The 19,126-nt window shown below is 40.4% G+C and overlaps 2 protein-coding genes across 3 annotated transcripts; one reads left to right on the top strand and one right to left on the bottom strand.

Moving 5' to 3' along the window:
• Nucleotides 1-3: 3 nt before the first annotated feature.
• pane1 (proliferation associated nuclear element) lies at nt 4-6,565 on the top strand. 2 transcript variants are annotated; one of them, XM_063475329.1, is made up of 7 exons: nt 4-224; nt 1,167-1,223; nt 2,624-2,700; nt 3,205-3,303; nt 4,282-4,361; nt 4,614-4,705; nt 5,274-6,565. In XM_063475329.1, the coding sequence occupies exons 1-7, from the start codon at nt 168-170 to the stop codon at nt 5,421-5,423; spliced, it is 612 nt and encodes a 203-aa protein (XP_063331399.1). In that variant the 5' UTR covers nt 4-167; the 3' UTR covers nt 5,424-6,565. The 2 variants fall into 2 exon arrangements, with proteins under 2 accessions (XP_063331399.1, XP_063331400.1); XM_063475330.1 differs by lacking the exon at nt 1,167-1,223.
• A 10,104-nt stretch (nt 6,566-16,669) lies between these two features.
• Nucleotides 16,670-18,844, bottom strand: mb (myoglobin). Its single transcript, XM_063475328.1, has 4 exons — nt 18,749-18,844; nt 18,050-18,135; nt 17,199-17,418; nt 16,670-17,094 (listed from the first exon to the last, which is right to left on the bottom strand). The coding sequence occupies exons 2-4, from the start codon at nt 18,130-18,132 to the stop codon at nt 16,954-16,956; spliced, it is 444 nt and encodes a 147-aa protein (XP_063331398.1). The 5' UTR covers nt 18,133-18,135; nt 18,749-18,844; the 3' UTR covers nt 16,670-16,953.
• Nucleotides 18,845-19,126: the final 282 nt, after the last annotated feature.

Genomic DNA, 19,126 nt, shown 5'->3' with positions numbered 1-19,126 from the left:
CGCTTGCCGAAGGTGCATGACTCCCGGCGGCCTGTAGGTGGCAGAAGAAAACAGCCAATGAAGATTGGTATACGTCATGACGCCAGACGCATGTTTGGAAAAGAAGCGCGAGAGAAAGAAATGTCCGCCCCGGGTTTGTTTACAAAACTTTATCAAGTTTAGCTAGGATGTCGTTGTTGAAGCCTTTTAGTAAACTCCCTGGTCTGAACACAGCGAACATCTTGGTGAGTTGTTCACTTTAAGAAATAAAATTTAAAAAAGAAAAGCCAAATATCGAGCTGTGTGCTGTGACTGTAGCTGTTTTCAGGACGAGCTAACGGCTGACTGGATGTGTTTTTTATTGGGAGATATCTGGTCGTAAATATCCCAGATATATGGTCGTCAGCTTGGACTAGCAAAATCACATTTAGCTTTAAATAAAGACAAATATGACTGTATCAGGAAGAGGTTTTTACACAGTTTAGCAGCTGTTTGGCGTCGTCGGTGTTGTGTGGATAAATCTTGACTTTTCTGTAGATCTACCTAACAAACACTATCTCAACGTTTTTATAATACTTTTATTCTATAATAGCTCTATAACACCCACAATCAGAGGCGTTTCCAATTCAGTCGGGAGGAGGGGGGGATCCCAAGCCCAGATAAAAGGGGAGGGTTGTGTCAGGAAGCGTGCAAAATCTTGCCAACCCAAACAAACATGCGGGTCATCAAGAATGATCTTTCCATACCGGGATGACAGCGACTGCCTGTGGTGCTGGTGGAAACCGTGCTACTGTAAGACAAAGGAAAAGGAAAGGCGTGTTTAGAGACAGCAAGAAGGAAGGAAAGGCGTGACAAGGACTTAAGAAAAGAAGGATTGTGGATGTGCTAAAGTAGGACATGCACAGGGTTGGTGTGACAGGGAGGATGCTAAGGATAGTGTGAGATGAGGGCAGACGATCTGCTGTGGTGACCCCTGAAGTGAGCAGCAGAAGAAGAACTAGAGGCTGGATTTTTTTGTTGTTATTTGTTTCAGGGGGAACCTTCAGAATATTTTCTCTTAAGTAAATACTAGGGGCAGGTGATATATAACTTCAAAATGATATCGCAATATTTCAAGGAAATTTATAATAATGATATTATTACAATATTGAAAAAAGTACTAAACAATATTTTATTTACGATTGCAGCCTGCAGGCAAATATGAAGGGCATCTTACATCCACCTGGCAGACTACCTGGTTCAAGGTGTGAATCCATTGCCAGCAGCAACATAGAGTAATAGTGACACACAGCAGAAGTCAAATGTAAGCACAAAAGTAGCCTAGGTAGTGTTTTCCCCGGAAATTTTAAGCAAACAAAACATTCTAACAACAGTTAAACTAAAATAATCCTTACAACACTGTCACATAAATAAAAATATATTCTCTCTGGAATGTTGCATCTTAGGTCGAGCTTTTTATGCAGTTGCATAAACCTGTACTTTACCACTAATTTCCATCCAACACGTGCTCTTCGTGTCATATGCAGTGCTCCAGCGATGCCCTTGTTTAAAATGGGTCACACTTCACCAGCTGTTAGTATCTCCTCCTTGCGCACCTGCATATCCCAGTTGTCCTCAATGGTGTATTTGTGCCTAAAGAAACAATGTTGTAGCTTCCATCTTCAGCTAGAATAGTTTTTGTGCATATTTGGCAAAGCATTGTGCTTTTATTTTGTAGTATCTTTCACTAGGTCTTCACTAGAGGCATACATCTTGTTGTCCACATTAGGGAGGATAAACCCACGACATCACTATATCAGTCACATTTTTTTATATCATATGAAAATTTGTATTATAACAGACGATTTGATACACCACGTTCCCAATAAATACAGAGGAGAAAATTGTTGAAGAAACATTGAGTATGATTTTCAGGCTGTTGCAGCAGCACACATGCTATTAAAAATGGCACGACACAGGAGATGAAATATTTTTATACTGAAAATTGTTAAAATCTTACTCGTGCATTCGTATAAATTAACAAAAACATAATTGAAGGTACAAGTAGTCATTATACAGAAGCTATTCAGCCATTCGTTTTCTTTAACCAACCCATCACTCCACTGTTATGTGTCTTTAAATACATTAAATTATTTTGTGGGGCTCTGCACATACCCCTTGCCACAACTCTAACAAAATGCAAAGAATCCATTCATATTTTCCAAAATAGAGCGTTTGTTTCCATTTTGGGGTTCAGGGCTGCTTCAGGAGGTCAGATGATTATTGTTAACGGGCTTTAAGTATCTGTCCTTGCAGCAGCTGAAAACAGATGTTGGATAAATTGCTAATGTCTGGCCAGTAGGTGGTGCAGAGGGTGGTCCTTTTATTTTCCATAGCCTCTCACTGTAACCACAGTCAAATTAGATCACAGTCTGTATAAATTAATATTTTTCAGAATGTTTTATTGCATTGTAATTTATGATTTTATCATCATAAATCTCTATATGAGCAACTGCCGCAGTAAGAAAGAAAGCAGCGACATCTTTGAACTGTGACTGCAATATGTTTCTTCTGACAGGTTTAAGAGATTTTTTTTTAACCTGTGTGATGGTGTAAAGTGGGATCATCAGGTTTTGTGCTGACTGGTAGTTTTTGTTTCCTGCAGCTGGTGGAGAGTGAGGAGCAATTTCAGCAGAGTTTAGCAGATGCTCTGGTGGAGGAGACCAGTGTCACTGTGAACGTGTGAGTAAAGCTCGCTTCATCCTGCAAACTGCTGAAGTCTGCTATCTGTCAGGGGAAAGTGGCTGCAGCACACAAATGGAAACAGAGTCTGCCATCCTCACAACGAAACAAGATTTGTTTTCTACCATCAGTCGCATTTATGTTTAAACAGTATGACTGTAAATGTTTATTTAGTAACAAAATATTTTTCATAATCAACAACAAACAAGTAGATATGTACTTGGGAAAAGGACTTTTGTACTACTCAGACTGCAACGTCATAACAGGTTTCCAGCTGGTAATGCAATGTTGACTTTATGATTAAATAATTGTGCAATTCTGACTGGGGAACTCGTACGTGATGCTGCACTGTTATTCTGCAGCTGCAGCGAATTACTCAGTTATGCAATGACTTTGAGATGTGTGAAGATTTAAATACTAATAAAATTGTGTCGTAATCAGAGGGGATACACACCTGAGGTGGGTGGGAGTCCCATTATTGTCATCGCTTTTTGTACTTAACAGGAGACTAGCTAAGAGCCTTCCTTTGCCCATGGAGAATGATGAGAGCCGTCCCAGAATAGACTTGGTTGTGTTCATCATCAACCTAACCTCAGAACTCAGGTAACTTTCAAATCCATCCATCGATTTTCAGCTTATCCATTTCATGGTTGCGAGGGTGCTGGAGCCAATCCCAGCTGTCATGGGGTACACCCTCCCCAGTCTGTTATAGGGCAAACACAGAGAGACAAAGAGCCATTCACACTCACACTTACCTAAGCCAGGACTGTGGGAAGAAGTCGGTGCAAACTCCACAGTCTGCGGAGGCCTGATCCAGGGGTACCCTCCTTTTGTCTGATTTCAGTGAGTGTCTATTGAAAAGGAACCTGGACTTGTTCCTAGTCACCAAGATGAAAAAATACATACATATCCAGATGCAATTTGTTGTACTGGCCACCTGAACACACAGGTTCTGCTTCATATAACAGCTTTGTTTTTGTGTTGTTCTTACTAAATTGTTACGAGTGTGAAATGTCATTTTTAAACCACACAATTTGCCACAAACCAGCCCAGAGACTTTATTTTTCTAGTGTGTTCTGGGACTGCCCTGGGGCCTCCTTCCAGTAGGACTTGCCCAAAATGCCTCATCTAGAAGGTGCCCAGGTGGTTTGGGCATCCTAGGCAGATGCTATAATCACGTCAACTGGCTTCTTTTTCTCTAAGGGAGAGCCTTGCCACCCTTCGGAGGAAAATCCTTTCGACAGTTTGATCTCATTCACACGGTCAGTACTTGGTGTTGATGATCACAATGATTCACTCTGACTATCAACAGCTCGTTCTGGTGCCACTCAGTCCTCTTCAATACAAGATCTCCAGTACTTAAAAATCCGCCTTACTTGAAGCGTCACCTTCACCCAAACTGAGCACTAAACCTCAGATTTTGAGGTTTCATAAAGGAGAAACTTGATGTCATCATGCAGAAACAAGATCCCGATGCCTCTGACATACGTTGTCCAAAATATTTTATATTTTAAGTTAAAAACAAGTTCAAACATGATACGATGTAGCAGTGCTTCATTCTGTTGTTTTATTTTGTCGTAGTTTCCAGTCAGCAGAAGCGTCCCTGAAATATTTGGACCCGGGATATTTCCTTGGAAAAGTTTGCTTCATGGTTACGAATGGTATGGCAATGGTTAAAATCCTTTTATGTGTTTTTCTTTTTGTCTTGTTTTGTTTTATGTTTTGTTTTTTCCCCAGTCCCTTGATTCACAGGAAGGAGGGAAAAAAATAAGCTGAGATTAAATCAAGGAGAAATTGTCTACCACTGTTTACATTTTACTTCACCGTTGAACACCACCCACAACACATATTGTTGTACTTTCAGCCTTTTTTGTGTCTGACCAGCTGACCTTTTATGCTTCTCTTTCTTGTAGCTCGTAACGCTTCCGCCCCCGCTGAGCGCCTGGATGCTGTCAGGAAGCTGGCTGCGTCGCTCCACTGTCCCCTGTTGTTTGCAGAGGATCAGGTTTGTAGCCGTCTGGGTCACAAACACTGAAGATGTTTTAAGTCGTGTGTGAAATCCAAATCTAGCCCTTCACACATTTTAATCTGAATGCATGTCAGTATATGTTCTCAGTAAACTTTTGCCTTGCACACTGTTGCATGTTGTGTTTCTTGAACACATTTCTTGTTGAAATGTATGCAGAACAAAATTACAGCTTTGTTATCTTTGCATAAGGATTTATTTGGCTTTATTAAACATCCAGTACTTATTGTAGTCATCGTTTTCAGGCTTGTGAAACAGCTTGTTCTTTTGATCTGGCTGTTTGTCTTTTTTTCTTTTTTTCCTTCAGCAGTATGATGGCTAAGCAACTTTTTTGTTGACTGATTCATATAGCTGAAGTTGCACAGAGGGAAAAGCCTGAAATTGAACTCAGAAGGGAAAGCTGTTTGTGTGCGTGTGTTGTGTAGCTCAGCATCTCTGTAGTTTAGAGGGTTTTGCGCTGTTGTTGACAATAAAACACCAAATGTCATTTTTGTGTCTTTTTGTGTTTCCTAAAAAGCCATCCTGTGTAATCTTTCCTTCCCTACAGACTCCAGATGGAGTGGCCAGTGCTACAGAGAGGCTGCTGACTATCCTCAAGGTGGCCGCCGGCCTCGTTCCCATTGCCACTGCTCTCTACGTGTCTAACCTGACTCGGTGCACGCTCCCCCTGGACATCGATCAGCCGAGCTTTGATTAGGTCCTCTGACTGATTCCTTTAAAGTGATAACTTCCTCTACTTTATCATGTTTATATTTATTTGTAGAAGTTGTTAATGTCGACAGTTACACGTCTTCTTTTTCTAATAAATGTTGCCAGGTGTATATAATTATGATCCATTACAGTATGTTTTACATGAACAATCCTGTGAAAAACACCCCAAGTACACCCTACAATTCAATATCGTAGAGAACCACCTTGGCAGCAGGAACTAATTGCTTTTGATATGACTTTATCAACGTGTCACATTGTTGTGGACGACTTTCAGCCCACTCGTCTTTACAACGTTGTGACAGTTCATTGAAGTTTGCGGCATTTGTTTGCAGCAGCTCTCTTAAAGTCCCGCCACAGCATGTCATTTCGGGTTGAGATCTGGACTTTGACTGGGCCAATGCAACAGCTTATTTCTTTTCCAGACATTCTGTTGTAAATTTGCTAGTGTCCACGACCCACTTCCAGCCAAGCTTTAGTTGTCAAACAGATGGCATCACATTTGACGCGACTTGATATTCAAGGAAGTTCATGGTCAACTCAATGACTGCAAGATTCCAGGGTCCAAATCATCACCCCTCCACCACCGTGCTGATTTGCTACGTTTGGATTTCTCCAACCATGGTGCCGGTGCTGTGCATTATTGCCAAACATCTCTACTTTTGTGTCATCTGTCCAAAGAACGTTGCTTGTGGTTTGCTCAGATGGAACTTTGCAAACCTAAACTGTGCAGCAAACTATGCTTGTTCACCCTATTTCTAATTGTACCTTAACATTTAACATGCTAACTGAGGTCTGTAGAGTCTGAGATGTAGATGAGTGTTTGTTTATTTTTTCTGACCTTGGGTTGAATTTGCTGGGTTGTCCACTCCTGGGAAGATTGTTGTTAACAAACAGCTGAATACTCCAAATCTACAAAGTGCCAGAGCTTCTGCTTTTATAGTGGTCACACTTGCTTATGATCTATTAATCAAGTGCACCCGTTTGGCTGCAAATTCCCCCTGATTCAGCACAGTTCTACTTAATTTTTCACAGAGTACAAGATCCTGGGAAAACTTTTTCTGGTTCATGACCGTATATGAAGCAGTAAGCGTTAAAGGGTTGAACATAATTAAACATTTTTCCATGTAAATACACTTCAGTGGGCTTTATATGATTGTTTGGAGTTTCATTACATTAATACCATGTTTTTAATTAGGTTCTCAAAAAAAGTTGTGAACTGGAGGCAAAGTTTGAATCCTGCCAGTGCACAAATAAATCCAACTAAAAATAAATAATGAATAAAACAGTCCAACAGTTTTAAATCAAGTAAAATCCACCTCTCATTTCTTCATATTTTGCTACAAATATGGCAAATAGGTGTAAATACAGAAAATAAGTCAAAAACAGTTTAAATCATTCTAACCGGTTTTAAAGTCAGTATTTGGTATGACCATGTTTATTCTCCAAGACAGCCTGAACTCTCTTAGGCAGGCTTTCTTGTCATTTCTTGAAATAACAAAAAGTTGATTGTGTCTGGATATAGCGTTTTCAGCAGGAAAAACATTTCATCACTCATCCAAGTGACTTCTGCACGCTACGTCCATGAACAGAGTCAACTTTTTTTAGATTTCTTACCTGGTTGGTTGAGCATGCATCAAGACATGTCTTCATTCAGGATAATTTTTCTATGTTTCTTCAGGGACGATCAAAGCTCTTCTTTAGATGTTGGCTGCCTTTTGTTCTGCCCTCTATCAGGAGAATCCCACACTGCTTGACTGATGGTGTTGTATTGTATTGTTTTGCCAATACGACCGTTTCCAGATGGTTTTGTATGGTGGATCAAAACCTGATGATACTTTTCTGCTTTACTATTATGTGTTCATAATTCCCAAGACCCCAGTACCACCGGCTGAACCGCAGAGCCTCCATACCTACTCCACACGCTCACAATAATTTCAACCAAAAATATCACAACTGGATTATCACTCCTGAAGACCTGTTGTTGCAGATTTTAGTTTCCTCAAATGTTTTTACCCTTCAGCTATAAAGTGCTGATGAGATATTGTCAGCAGCCTGCTGGGCAGGCAGGCAGGCAACATGGACACCCAAGATTGTGAATGTGATAACTCAAGATTGAAGCAATGTAGGACTTTCTAATTGATAATAGACTTAAAACAGGCGTAAGATGCCAATTACTGAAGTAAAAAATACAAGAAAGTCTGACTCCATGCAAGAAAAAATGAGGGGTGGCTATTTTGGAAATAAAAGACTTCCATATATAAATAAAAATGGCAATAATGCTAAATTATAAAAGCAGAATGATGATTTCAATTCTGCGTCCCAGCATGAATAGCCATTACCAGAACCAAGCTGCCTAAAATAAAGGTGGTATTTACCTTGGACCAATGTTCCCTCTAATTTTTCATGTGTCTGAGTGAACACACAAACTCCCTGAGCGGTCCCTTGGACCACTGTGAGCAACAGCAGACGTGTGCACTGTGGTCACGCCAGCATCGAATCCATCCAAGTTACATGGTTTATTAAAATAATCAAATTACAGCATTTACATTTATGTTAGACTACTTTTAATTAACTGCTTTAGCCCACTTACAATGAAAATTAAAAAAAAAATCTTGTTCATGACCTGTGTAGCATGTTAACACTATTGGAAGTAAAAATAACTCCAATTTTGAAAATACAACTTTCTTTTGTTTTCTTTCTTTCTTTCTTTCTTTTTTTTTTTTTAATAAAGCTTTGACTTGTATTATGAGTCTGTGGTCTGGGAGAGAGTCCTGTAACTCTCTGTCTGCAAAATACAGTATATAATGACCAATGTTGGGCGATTAATTATATAGTTACTTCTTCAAAAAAGTAACAGTTATGCAAACAGCAAAGTTTTTTGCAGCTGTTTACCTAAAAATGCAGTCAAGGCGGTTTTTTAAATAAACATTTCAAACTATTTACAGAACAATCAGCTGTTCTGCATCAAATTTGATGCCACACAAATTATTTTTGCCACTCCAAAAAATAATTTCTGTCCACTATGAGATAAAGGAGAACATCAAAAGCCTGATACCTGCAGGCCTGACAACAGCAGATGTATCACTCCTGTAACACCTGTAACATTCAGCAGTCCCCTCATTGTTCTGACACACACAACAAAACTATTGACTACACTACACACTAACTACACAAGATTTGCGCTAAACGTCGCAAATCTCTCACGTCTCAAAACACCGCCGTCACTCCTAAAACTTCCCCCCTTCTTAAACAACTAAATGCCATGTTGCCATATCATTTTTTGATTGGTCGACATGGTACATTTTTCCACCAATAGGAAAGGGTGGGGGTTTTTTGGTTTTGGTTTTGCTGACAGGCAAAGAGTGCTTTCGCGCGTTTTCCTTATAAAACGCTGTTTTTACTGTTTCTTCCCGCAGTGAATATAAACTTTCAATTCAATTCAATTTTATTTATATAACGCCAAATCACAACAAAAGTCGCCTCAAGGCGCTTCATAGGTACAGAGAAAAACCCAACAATCATATGACCCCCTATGAGCAAGCACTTTGGCGACAGTGGGAAGGAAAAACTCCCTTTTAACAGGAAGAAACCTCCGGCAGAACCAGGCTCAGGGAGGGGCGGCCATCTGCTGCAACCGGTTGGGGTGAGAGAAGGAAAACAGGATGAAAGACATGCTGTGGAAGAGAGACAGAGGTTAACAACAGATATGATTCAATGCAGAGAGGTCTATTAACACATACTGAGTGAGAAAGGTGACTGAAAAGGAAAAACTCAATGCATCATGGGAATCCCCGGCAGCCTATGTCTATTGCAGCATAACTAAGGGAGGATTCAGGGTCACCTGGTCCAGCCCTAACTATATGCTTTAGCAAAAAGGAAAGTTTTAAGCCTAATCTTGAAAGTAGAGATAGTGTCTGTCTCCCGAATCCAAACTGGAAGCTGGTTCCACAGAAGAGGGGCCTGAAAACCGAAGGCTCTCCCTCCCATTCTACTTTTAAATACTCTAGGAACAACAAGTAGGCCTGCAGTGCAAGAGCGAAGTGCTCTAATAGGGTGATATGGTACTACAAGGTCATTAAGATAAGATGGGGCCTGATTATTTAAGACCTTGTAAGTGAGGAGCAGGATTTTGAATTCAATTCTGGATTTAACAGGAAGCCAATGAAGGGAAGCCAAAACAGGAGAATATAAACAACGATAGTATTCAGGAAGAAAACCAAACATTGCATATATTTTTTATCATAACTCTGGTTTTACGTGGCCTATCAACACAATTTAAAAACTGGTATAAAGTCCACACTTTTTCCGTCAATTGTTCCGTCTGTCCTGCTCACATCTCCAATGCTTGTCCACGTTGTCATTAACGTGGCTTCACTCCACATCACCACGCCGCATTGCTAGCTAAAACACCAGTGTCGGCACATAAGGACGCTGTCATAGCCTGTCGACGACGTTGATTAGCTGCGTATATACGAATGTGAATCGCATTATTGGCTGGACTATGGGATGGTGGCATCGTTCTAATCCCATACGGGAGCAGCCAGTCACTTACTGACTAACACTGCAAAACAGAATTGTTAAAGTATTAATTTTATTTCAATTCAGGTTAGAATTTTTTTCTGTGCGCAGAGACCGTGCCAGCAGTGAGCAATTGTGCACGCGCGCAGCTTAGAGGGAACATTGCCTTGGACGATATAGAATGATTAAAATAAAGTTTGTTCAACTTGCAACTAAATGAAGTAACAACCTGTCGTTTTTATTAGCAGCAACTGTTTGACCTCAGCCCCAGTCAACAGCTGCTCAGACTTCAAAGGGGGTACGAGAGAGGAGTGTCCTTCACAGTGTGCGACCAATAGCACTGTGCCTGGTATCACATCGGCATGCATGCACCAGCGCACACACACACTATTAATAGTTAGGTTATCATCACAGCAATTATCTATCACGCAGGTTAGGCAAACAATGTAATGGTGTCAGGCCAGGAACTGGAAGGACAGCGAGGGGTCAGTAGGGCTGGAGAATGTCAGCAATAACACTGATATCTTTGACTCTCACGGTTCTTTCATGCATTTACGTTCTCCTATACAGAAAGAAAAATACCCCCCCCCCCTTTTTTTTTTTTGCTTATTGAGACAAATGTTGGCGCCTAAACTGTGCAGAAGGTCATGAGATGGCGGCAGTGAACTGCTGACCTTTTCATTTATGTACTGATGTGTTGTACTTGACATTTGTTGTTTATTTTAAAGGATTTGTTTTTGGTTTGCGCTTACAGTAATTGCACTTTATATTCTGTTTCTACACAGAAGGTCAAGCCTTGTCCACTGGTTGACTTTTTCTGTATCTAAGCCCTTTGTCTCTATCAGAGGCAACTTGGGTTTCAATATCTTGACCACAAATACTTCAAGATGGAGGTTGGAGTGGGCAAGGAGTGCACAACTGACCTTCTGAGTGGTAGATCCCGTGCTACCTCCTGAGGTTGGGGTAGCTCAGGTACCTCCTGAGCCACAGATCTCTCATATACAGCTAGGTCCATAAGTATTTTTGGACAATAACACTTTTTTGTTAACTTTGCCTCTACACACTACCACAATGGGTTTGAAATCAAATAATTATGATGTGATTGAAGTGCAGACTTTCAGCTTTAGTTCAGTGTGTTTTATATATAGTCATCCATTTATAAAGGCTCAAAAGTAATTTGACAACAGACTTCATGGACATGTGATGAGTGTTCCCTGATTATTCCATGATACATTGAGCAGATAAAAGATGTGTTTAATTTGTATTTGGTAGCTTTTCACTTGAACTATCAATATGAGCTTTAAAGAGATGTTGATGTATGTGATGGAGTCAATCATTAGGCCCCCCCAAAAAAAACCATCAGAGAGAGCAAAAACTGGTAGGTAGTATGGTGAAGGACAGACACAGCTCATAATCTAAAGCAAATGACATCATCTGTCAAACATGGTGGAGGTAATGGTGTGGGCATGTATGACTGCCAGTGGAACCAGGTCGCTGGTGTTTATTGGTGATGAAATACAAGATAGAAGTAGCAGGATAAAATGTGAAGTGTACTGGGCTGATTCAGCCAAATGCTGAAAAACTGGTCAAACTACTTCACACAAATTGATACGGATCCAAAGCAATCTGCAAAAGCAACCCAAGAATTTCTCAAGACAAAGAAATGGGATATTTTTCAGTGGCCAAGTCAGTCACCTGATCTCAACCCAATAGAGCATGCTTTTCACTTACTGAAAAGAAAACAAACTTTTTGGGGGCAGAAAGACCCACAAACAAGCAGGAACTGAAGGCAGCTGCAGTAATGACCTAGCAGAGCATCTCAAGGGAGGAAAAACAGCATTTAGTGATATCTGGTGGTCATTGACCGCAAAAGATTTTCATCCTTCTTTCAGCTACTCCCTTAAGGGGTTATTTTATTTAAAAAGCAAACAAACAAACAAACAAACAAAAATGCTCATATTTAAAATCATGTTCTTCAGTTACTTTTGAGCTTCTGAAGCTGAGGGACTGTGTATAAAAATGGCTTTAATTCCTAAACTGTTAATGCAACCATTTTGTTAAATCCCTTAAATTAAAGTTGAAGTCTGCACTTCAATCACATATTGACTGGTTTCAGTTTAAAATCCATTATGATGGCGACGAGAGGCAAAACTACAAAAAATATTGTCATTGTCCAAGAATTAACTGTTCGTATTTGTTAGCATGTGGAGAGTGGAAGCGGGGTCTAATCTGTGACGATCAGTGAAGATCTCATTATAATGCAAATGTTCTCTTGTGTTTGATCACTCAGGACACATGTTCATGTATAAGAACACTGTCATTTGTTTTATTGTGGTCCCAGTGGTCCATACTGGTGAACCAAATCAGGAGCCACCTCACCATCATGGTAACCAGTTGTCGTTTATGTTATTGCTTTTCCCACCGTGACGAGGCCTCAAGTCTCTGCTTAGGTGGTGACAGCTGCTATCAACTGAACATGTTTCCTATATAAACAAATAACTGTGGTCAACAAGTATTTTGGCTACTGGACTTCTTGCACCTGTACTTTAACAAATTTCACTTGCTGACGCCAAATCTGAAATTTTTGGTCTGGCGCCATCTCCAGAAAAGGGATGATCCTTAAACTGCTCAATTACAGCTATTACAGTTGTTGTTTATACAAGTGTAGCTGGAGTTTTTACCTCTTTAGACCCTTGTTCCTCAGCTTGCACCTTGGCAGTAGGCGAAGTTGTGCCAGAAGCCTCCATCCTCCATAAAAGTGAAGCCATAATTAGGGAAAGTGTTTTTGTTGCTCCTTAAATCTGAGAACTGATACTTGACGATTAGTTTGAAAGGAAACAGAAGTCAACTGAGTCAGCAGCAGGGGAAGCATTCATGCAGTCACAGAGTAGAGAATTATGCTGAGCTTGTGGATAACACGCTGAAAGCATATCAGCTAATGAGTGCAGAATGTCACAGACGATGTGATTTTTACATTCTCATCTTGACTTTTTATACCCACCAAATCTGCTCGATGTCAGGGACGAGATTTCATCAAGATATAAAAGTGATGGAAAACCGACTTCATTGAGAAATTGAATCCGAGAATGATGGGCGACTACTGTTGGTTCTTAAGTATAGAGACGGGTGTTCAGTACAAACACGCTGTAGCACGCTGACCTGTTTTACTTTGAGCTGAACCGACAGAAATATGCTTTAATGCGTCTCTGATATCATCCTCTGGTTTATCTTCAGGATGAGCACATTAAAACAATTTCGGCGGGAAATAATTCAAATTCCAGACATTGTGTTGATATTGTAAAAAAAAAAAACTGATAACAAGCTGGTCTGAAGTTCACAGCAGCAAACAAAAATATTTTTTTAGACGAGTGTAACAGACGGCTAATGACTAATTTTTTTTTTTTTTATGTATTCATCATTTGCAAATGGCACACTTGAGGATACATGGACTACTTCTCAATCCCTTGCAGGCTTGTACAGCCTGTGGACGGCTGGTCCCTGTGGTTAGCGTTGTCACAGCAGACAGGGTGAGACATCAGAAATGAAGTTTGATGATTCAGTGCAGCCCACCCATCTTCAGCCTGAGCAGCTGCCTGATCTGTCACATCGTAAACACGTGTGTGAAAGTGCAGGGACTTACATAATTCGACTAACGTCCAGTTAATATCATGTTGCTTCACGGGTTCATTTAAAGCTGCAGAACATTTTGGTATTGCACAGTGTATAAAATTAGCAGAAGCGCAGTATGCTTCATGTGTTTTATGGCTATTTGAATCACCTGTGTGACCTATTTTAATGGAAAACTTTTTGTTAAAGCAGGAAAAAGGGGGATCTACTGATCCATGCAACATTAAAATAATCAACATACCTGTCTGTTTATTTTGGTTACACTTTTGAAAAAAGGATATTTCTAAATTCAATCTTGGAATTTTTCACATGACAGGATTATATTATCTGACGTAAGTGTGCGAAAGCCTGGGAGTGTATCTATTTTCTCAACTGCTTATCCATTTTGGGGATGCAGAGGGCTGGAACCAATCCCGTGTGTCAGGGTGAGAGCCAGGGTGCACCCAGTCCATTGCGTGACTAACACAGAGACACACCTAACATGAATGTCTTTGAACTGTGGATTTTTGTTACCTTCACCAAAGACGTCATGTTTTTGGTAGTGTGTGCGTGTCATTCTGCCTGTAAACACGATAGCATGAACATTTTTGAATGAATTCTGATTAAACTTTGTAGGGCTGTAACAATCCGATCAAATTTCACCCACTGAGGTCTTCAAGGTCACCGTAACGATTTATTGATTGAAAATTGACCAAAAAATTGACTTAGAAGCTATGAATCTTACAAGTGTGGTGTGTATTGTCCACAGATTTAAAATATCATGTCACATTTGACCTCTGACCTCTCCCTCAAGGACAATAGATTGTTCTGAAGGTCAAAGTGATAATAATATAGAGCCATTTAAAATAACAACAGGTTTTCAGTCTGACAAGAACTTGTTGGCATGGCAATATTTGATCGTGACTTTGTTATGTACCTTATAATAACCGGTCATAACCGTTAAAACAATTTGAATACATTTATAATGTTCCAGACTAAGCTTTTTTTTTGTAATCTTCTTTGGAAAGCAAAATAAACTGATGATCAAAAAAAATTCACCCGATGAAGTAAAACAACTGCTGCACATGTCCTATATCCACAGATATAAAAAAGAATAAAAAGTAATTATACTCAAAATGATGTCAAATATGAAAAACGAGTTTCAACAGAGCAAATAACAAAAGCCTGCACTTTGCACTTGTTATTGCTGCACTACTTAAAGTTCATTTAAAAACAACAATAAAAATGTTTACATAATAAATGCAATCCCATTTCCATAAAAGTAAATATAAATACTTTACAGAGAGTGAGCTGCATGATGGGCAGAGGCTTGAACTCTCCGAGTCTTTCATGTTTAAATGTTAGGTGTAATTTCTACTTCTTCTTTTGTTTTCTAAACAGCCACCCATCAAAAAGAAAAGTCTTAAAAGGAGCAGTGACAATGACAATAATAGAAGAACTGTCTGCAGGGAGCACCCCCGTTCCCATCTTTGGTACCAGTTGAGAACCAGGCCGGTGAAATTACGTGAAAAAACACTTGTCCTGTGTGCCACTAAATGGATAAGTAACCTGAGACTATTGTCCCGTGGATATGCATTTGAAAAGCGTTTGACCTCAGCTCAGTCAACAGCTGCTTAGAGGGGGCGGAGTCAGGGAAGCAGAGGTGTCCCCCACAGATATGCGGCCAGAGGCACTGTGCCTGATGTCACGTCTGCATGCGTGCACTAACACACTCACTAATAATAGGTTATCATCATCCGTCATGGAAGTTAACCAAACACTGTTTTGGCATCAAGTCAGGAACGGGAAGGACAACAAGGAGTCAGTGGGACTGAGATATGTCAGTGATAAGGCTGTTATCTTTGACCCTCTCGGCTGTTTTTCACATTTTACATTCTCAGAAACAGTTGATGGCTAAACCATAAGACGTGATTTCCACTTCTTATTCAGGCAAAATGTGGAAAATGTGCAAATAGTGATGAGTCTTTAATTACTTAAGGCATCCAAGGACGACTCTTCAGTACCACCGACTCATTTTAGGTTGTAATTTGTGCAGCACTGACAAATGCACACCCGTTGTGTGGGAGTAAATCAAAGTAGATCAGCAGTTTCTGAAATAAAACCACCCCACAATCAAAGTCTCTTAAATCACCTCAGATGCTCTGTTTGAACTCCAGCAGGTCGTCCTGACCACGTTTTCGTGCATAAATGCACTGAGCTGCTGCCTTGTGAGCGACTGAATAGGTATTTGCAATAATGAGTAGTTGAATATACCTAATAAAGTGACTAGTGGGTATATATTATGAGTTTCTATGGCAACAACACTTTAATCTGATTATCAGGCTGTCCTCAAAACCTCTGCAGTGCCTTGAAAACCAGACGGTATGTTTTTCAGAGCTGGACCCTCATTCAGAGCTTGAATTTACCTGTTGTAAAATACTCACTGCATCGTTTGATTTTGCCTTTTTCCCGTGGAAAACTCAATGCTTTCATATGTTCTAGATTTTTTTCTACTGGAAACAATGGACACAACCAAGAAACAGGTGATGAGGGGGCTCCAAATTTGTAAAGAGTGAGAAGAGCTGAGGGTTACTCCCCCCCCTCCCCAGAGCAGCAAGGATAACATTGAACACAGGGACGGGGAGAAAGGAAGAGTATTATCTCTTGAAAACAGCTTCACAGGAAGTTGAAGTAATGGAGGTCCCAAAGCTGCTTATGTGAGGGACTCTGCATCTTGTCACGTCCACAGATCAGGTGATAGGTCCTAATAGCTCCCTGTGAGAGGGACTGCTAAAGTCTTTGTCTCATCCTGTTCACAGGAATCATGTGACCAAGAGTGGAAAGTGAGTCTGAAAGATAATACCCTGTGTGAGAGTCTAACAATACTGAGCAAGTTGGGTTTTTTTTGGGTGTCTTTGAGACCACGGGCATGCATGCCAACACTAAGGGTTTCACTCTTTACTTGCTTATCAAGACAGTCTGACAAGTGTCCTCAGTTGACTTTCAGATCAGTCAGCAGCCACTATCAAGTTTAACTATAACCTGTCAGGACAATGCATATTCAAATGTGCACAATGAGAAAAATAAACAGAACTACAATGGACAAAGTAGTGCAGAGAGTTTTATTGTTACGAGTGATTTCAGCATTATGCGTTTCCAAGTTCAAGAATGCAGATCAAGAATTTTATTTAGCTGAAACACAAAGCTGTTAATTTCTGAGTGACACTAGAAGTGTAAGGCAGTTGAGTACAGTAAAACAAGCAACTCTGAATGAAACTGATTCCAGAAAGTGTAACATACAGATTACTGAGGCTTTCAATTTCCCTATAAATCATTTGCATGTGGATATTTTTCATGTCTTCAGCTCTGTATGGAAGAGTAGTAAGTCAGTCTCAGCCTGTGAAGCCCAGCTCTTTGTAGCTGACCTCAAGGTCAGCGATGACCTTGCTCATCACGTTCCTCAGGCCCTGTTGTCCAGCGGCGTCGAGTCCAGCCTTCTCTGCAAAGACTTTAACGATGATCTCAGAGATCAGCTGGAAGGAGAAAAATTCATTTACTTCAGTCAAGCTCAGTTTAACGGCAAGCATGAGGTGACGTGAGCTACAGTAAACTTTGTCCTCTTGCACACCAAGCTCACCTTGAAGTTGTTAATGGGGATCTTGTGCTTTGTTGCATGGCTGTTGGCCAGAGGTTTGAGAATGGCAGCATGGTTGCCTTTGGCCTTCAGCAGTTCGCCCAGTTTCTTTAGCACGGTGGCTCCATGGTCAGCAACAGCAGAGCTACTGGCCAGCTCACCCTGAGGGATGCCGACAAACTTGGGGAACAGCTTCTGGGTCTCCGGGTGCTCTGTGAATAAACTGAAGAGGAAATAGAGCACCAGGGTCATACCACACAGATCACGGTTTGCATTTTAGCCATTTAGGGTGGGGAGTGTAGACGCCATAATTTATCATACTTTGATTACATCACTCTTATGCACAAAATGTTTATTCCAGGCTGTGATAAGACTGGATACAAACACACGGGACCGCTTTAATAAGGCTCATCCCATCTCCTTCAGTAGAACAGCTCCAGTGCCGCCATTATGATCCTCAGTATGCTCATGTTTTTGTTGGCACTGGCGGAAGTTTGGAAATTAAATGAGATCAGTTAATGGCGTTTTTCCTCTTGTCCATTAACACAAATTAGAAGGGGGGGGAGGAAATCTGAAGCAACTGAATATAACTGAGTCAAACATTAACCGTGACCTTAAGACCAAGAGATTTAATACCTCCGTGTTTTAAACAAACACAAATGTAGGCATCATAAAAGTTAGTGATGTGGCGGTGGTTGCCAAGTGTGCAATTAGACAGGTGGTGGCATAAATAACACATGAATTCTATTCTTAAACTGCACTGGAGGAGATGAATTTTTAAACTCCTGGCCACAGGTCTGAGTAATGTGACCTACAAAGAGTACAATCTTATTTTTCTTTCCAGAGTCACTGACCGGTTCAAAACCAGGCTCCCATAGCCAGTGTAGTCTGCTTCCACTGGTCCCCAGTGCTTCAGAACTGCGTCAAAGTCACCCATGATCTGAGGAGACGAGGGGAGAAAAAAAAAATTCAGAACATCTTATCTGGAAGACTTCAACCAAAAAAAAAAGTTGCCCGATTATATGAAGCTTGTCAGTTACAGATACAGTTATCCTGTACTGCACTTCTGTTTGAGTTAATGGCTGAGAGCCAACAACAATTTCAGTCAAGGGCAACTTGTGAAAGATGGATATATTACCTCAGATGAACTCAGGGAGTCTGACTGGCAATCTCAGTGTAGCTTTAAATAATTTATTTGAAGTGAAATCAGATTCACTTTTAGTTTTAATGCATTCGAGGTCATGAGAACGCTGCGAGATATGTAAACAGAGTGAAGTTTTTACAGATTATCCCACAGTGCACTAATCAGTCATGCATTTCCTTTGTTCTGCTTACGCTAGTTTATTAAGATAGCTTTTAATTTAGCAGTGTTGACATTTTGCATTTCCCCCTTTTTAACTGAAAAAGTCAAACAGATTCCCAAGCATCCTGAAAGAAAAAAATAATAAAAGTTTAAGATAAATTTCCCCCTGAAATGTTTAAATCCCAAGTCATGATATATATATATATATATATTTTAATTAATTCTATTATTGCAGAATCCATTGCCTTACCTGCAAGCTTGTAATATATCCTGTGTAGTTACACCAAATTCCTCTTGTCCTGACTAACCCCCCCAGAGCTGACCTTTTATACTCCCTCCCTCTGTCCTGTCACCAAGTTTTTGTTTTTTCCCCCCTCCAGCTCTCTGGTCAGCCTGCCTCTTACTGCACGTCTCCCAAATGTTCCCAATGCCTCCAACGTCTACCTGGAAACTTAATTCCAGGTGACTTAGCCACTTGGGGCATCTTTGGTGTGTTTTGTGGCTGAGCCATCAAGTGGCCCAGGTAGTCTCATGAGTAAAGTAGATCATTTATCGAGGGAGACATAAAAAAAAAAAATGAAAAAAAAATAGTGCTCTAGCTGTGAATTTAGTTTTAGTGTTACCTTTC

The sequence above is a fragment of the Pelmatolapia mariae genome, linkage group LG6 (genome assembly GCF_036321145.2).
Source record: "Pelmatolapia mariae isolate MD_Pm_ZW linkage group LG6, Pm_UMD_F_2, whole genome shotgun sequence".
Lineage (NCBI taxonomy): Eukaryota > Metazoa > Chordata > Actinopteri > Cichliformes > Cichlidae > Pelmatolapia > Pelmatolapia mariae.
This window is presented reverse-complemented; position numbering and strand designations above follow the sequence as displayed.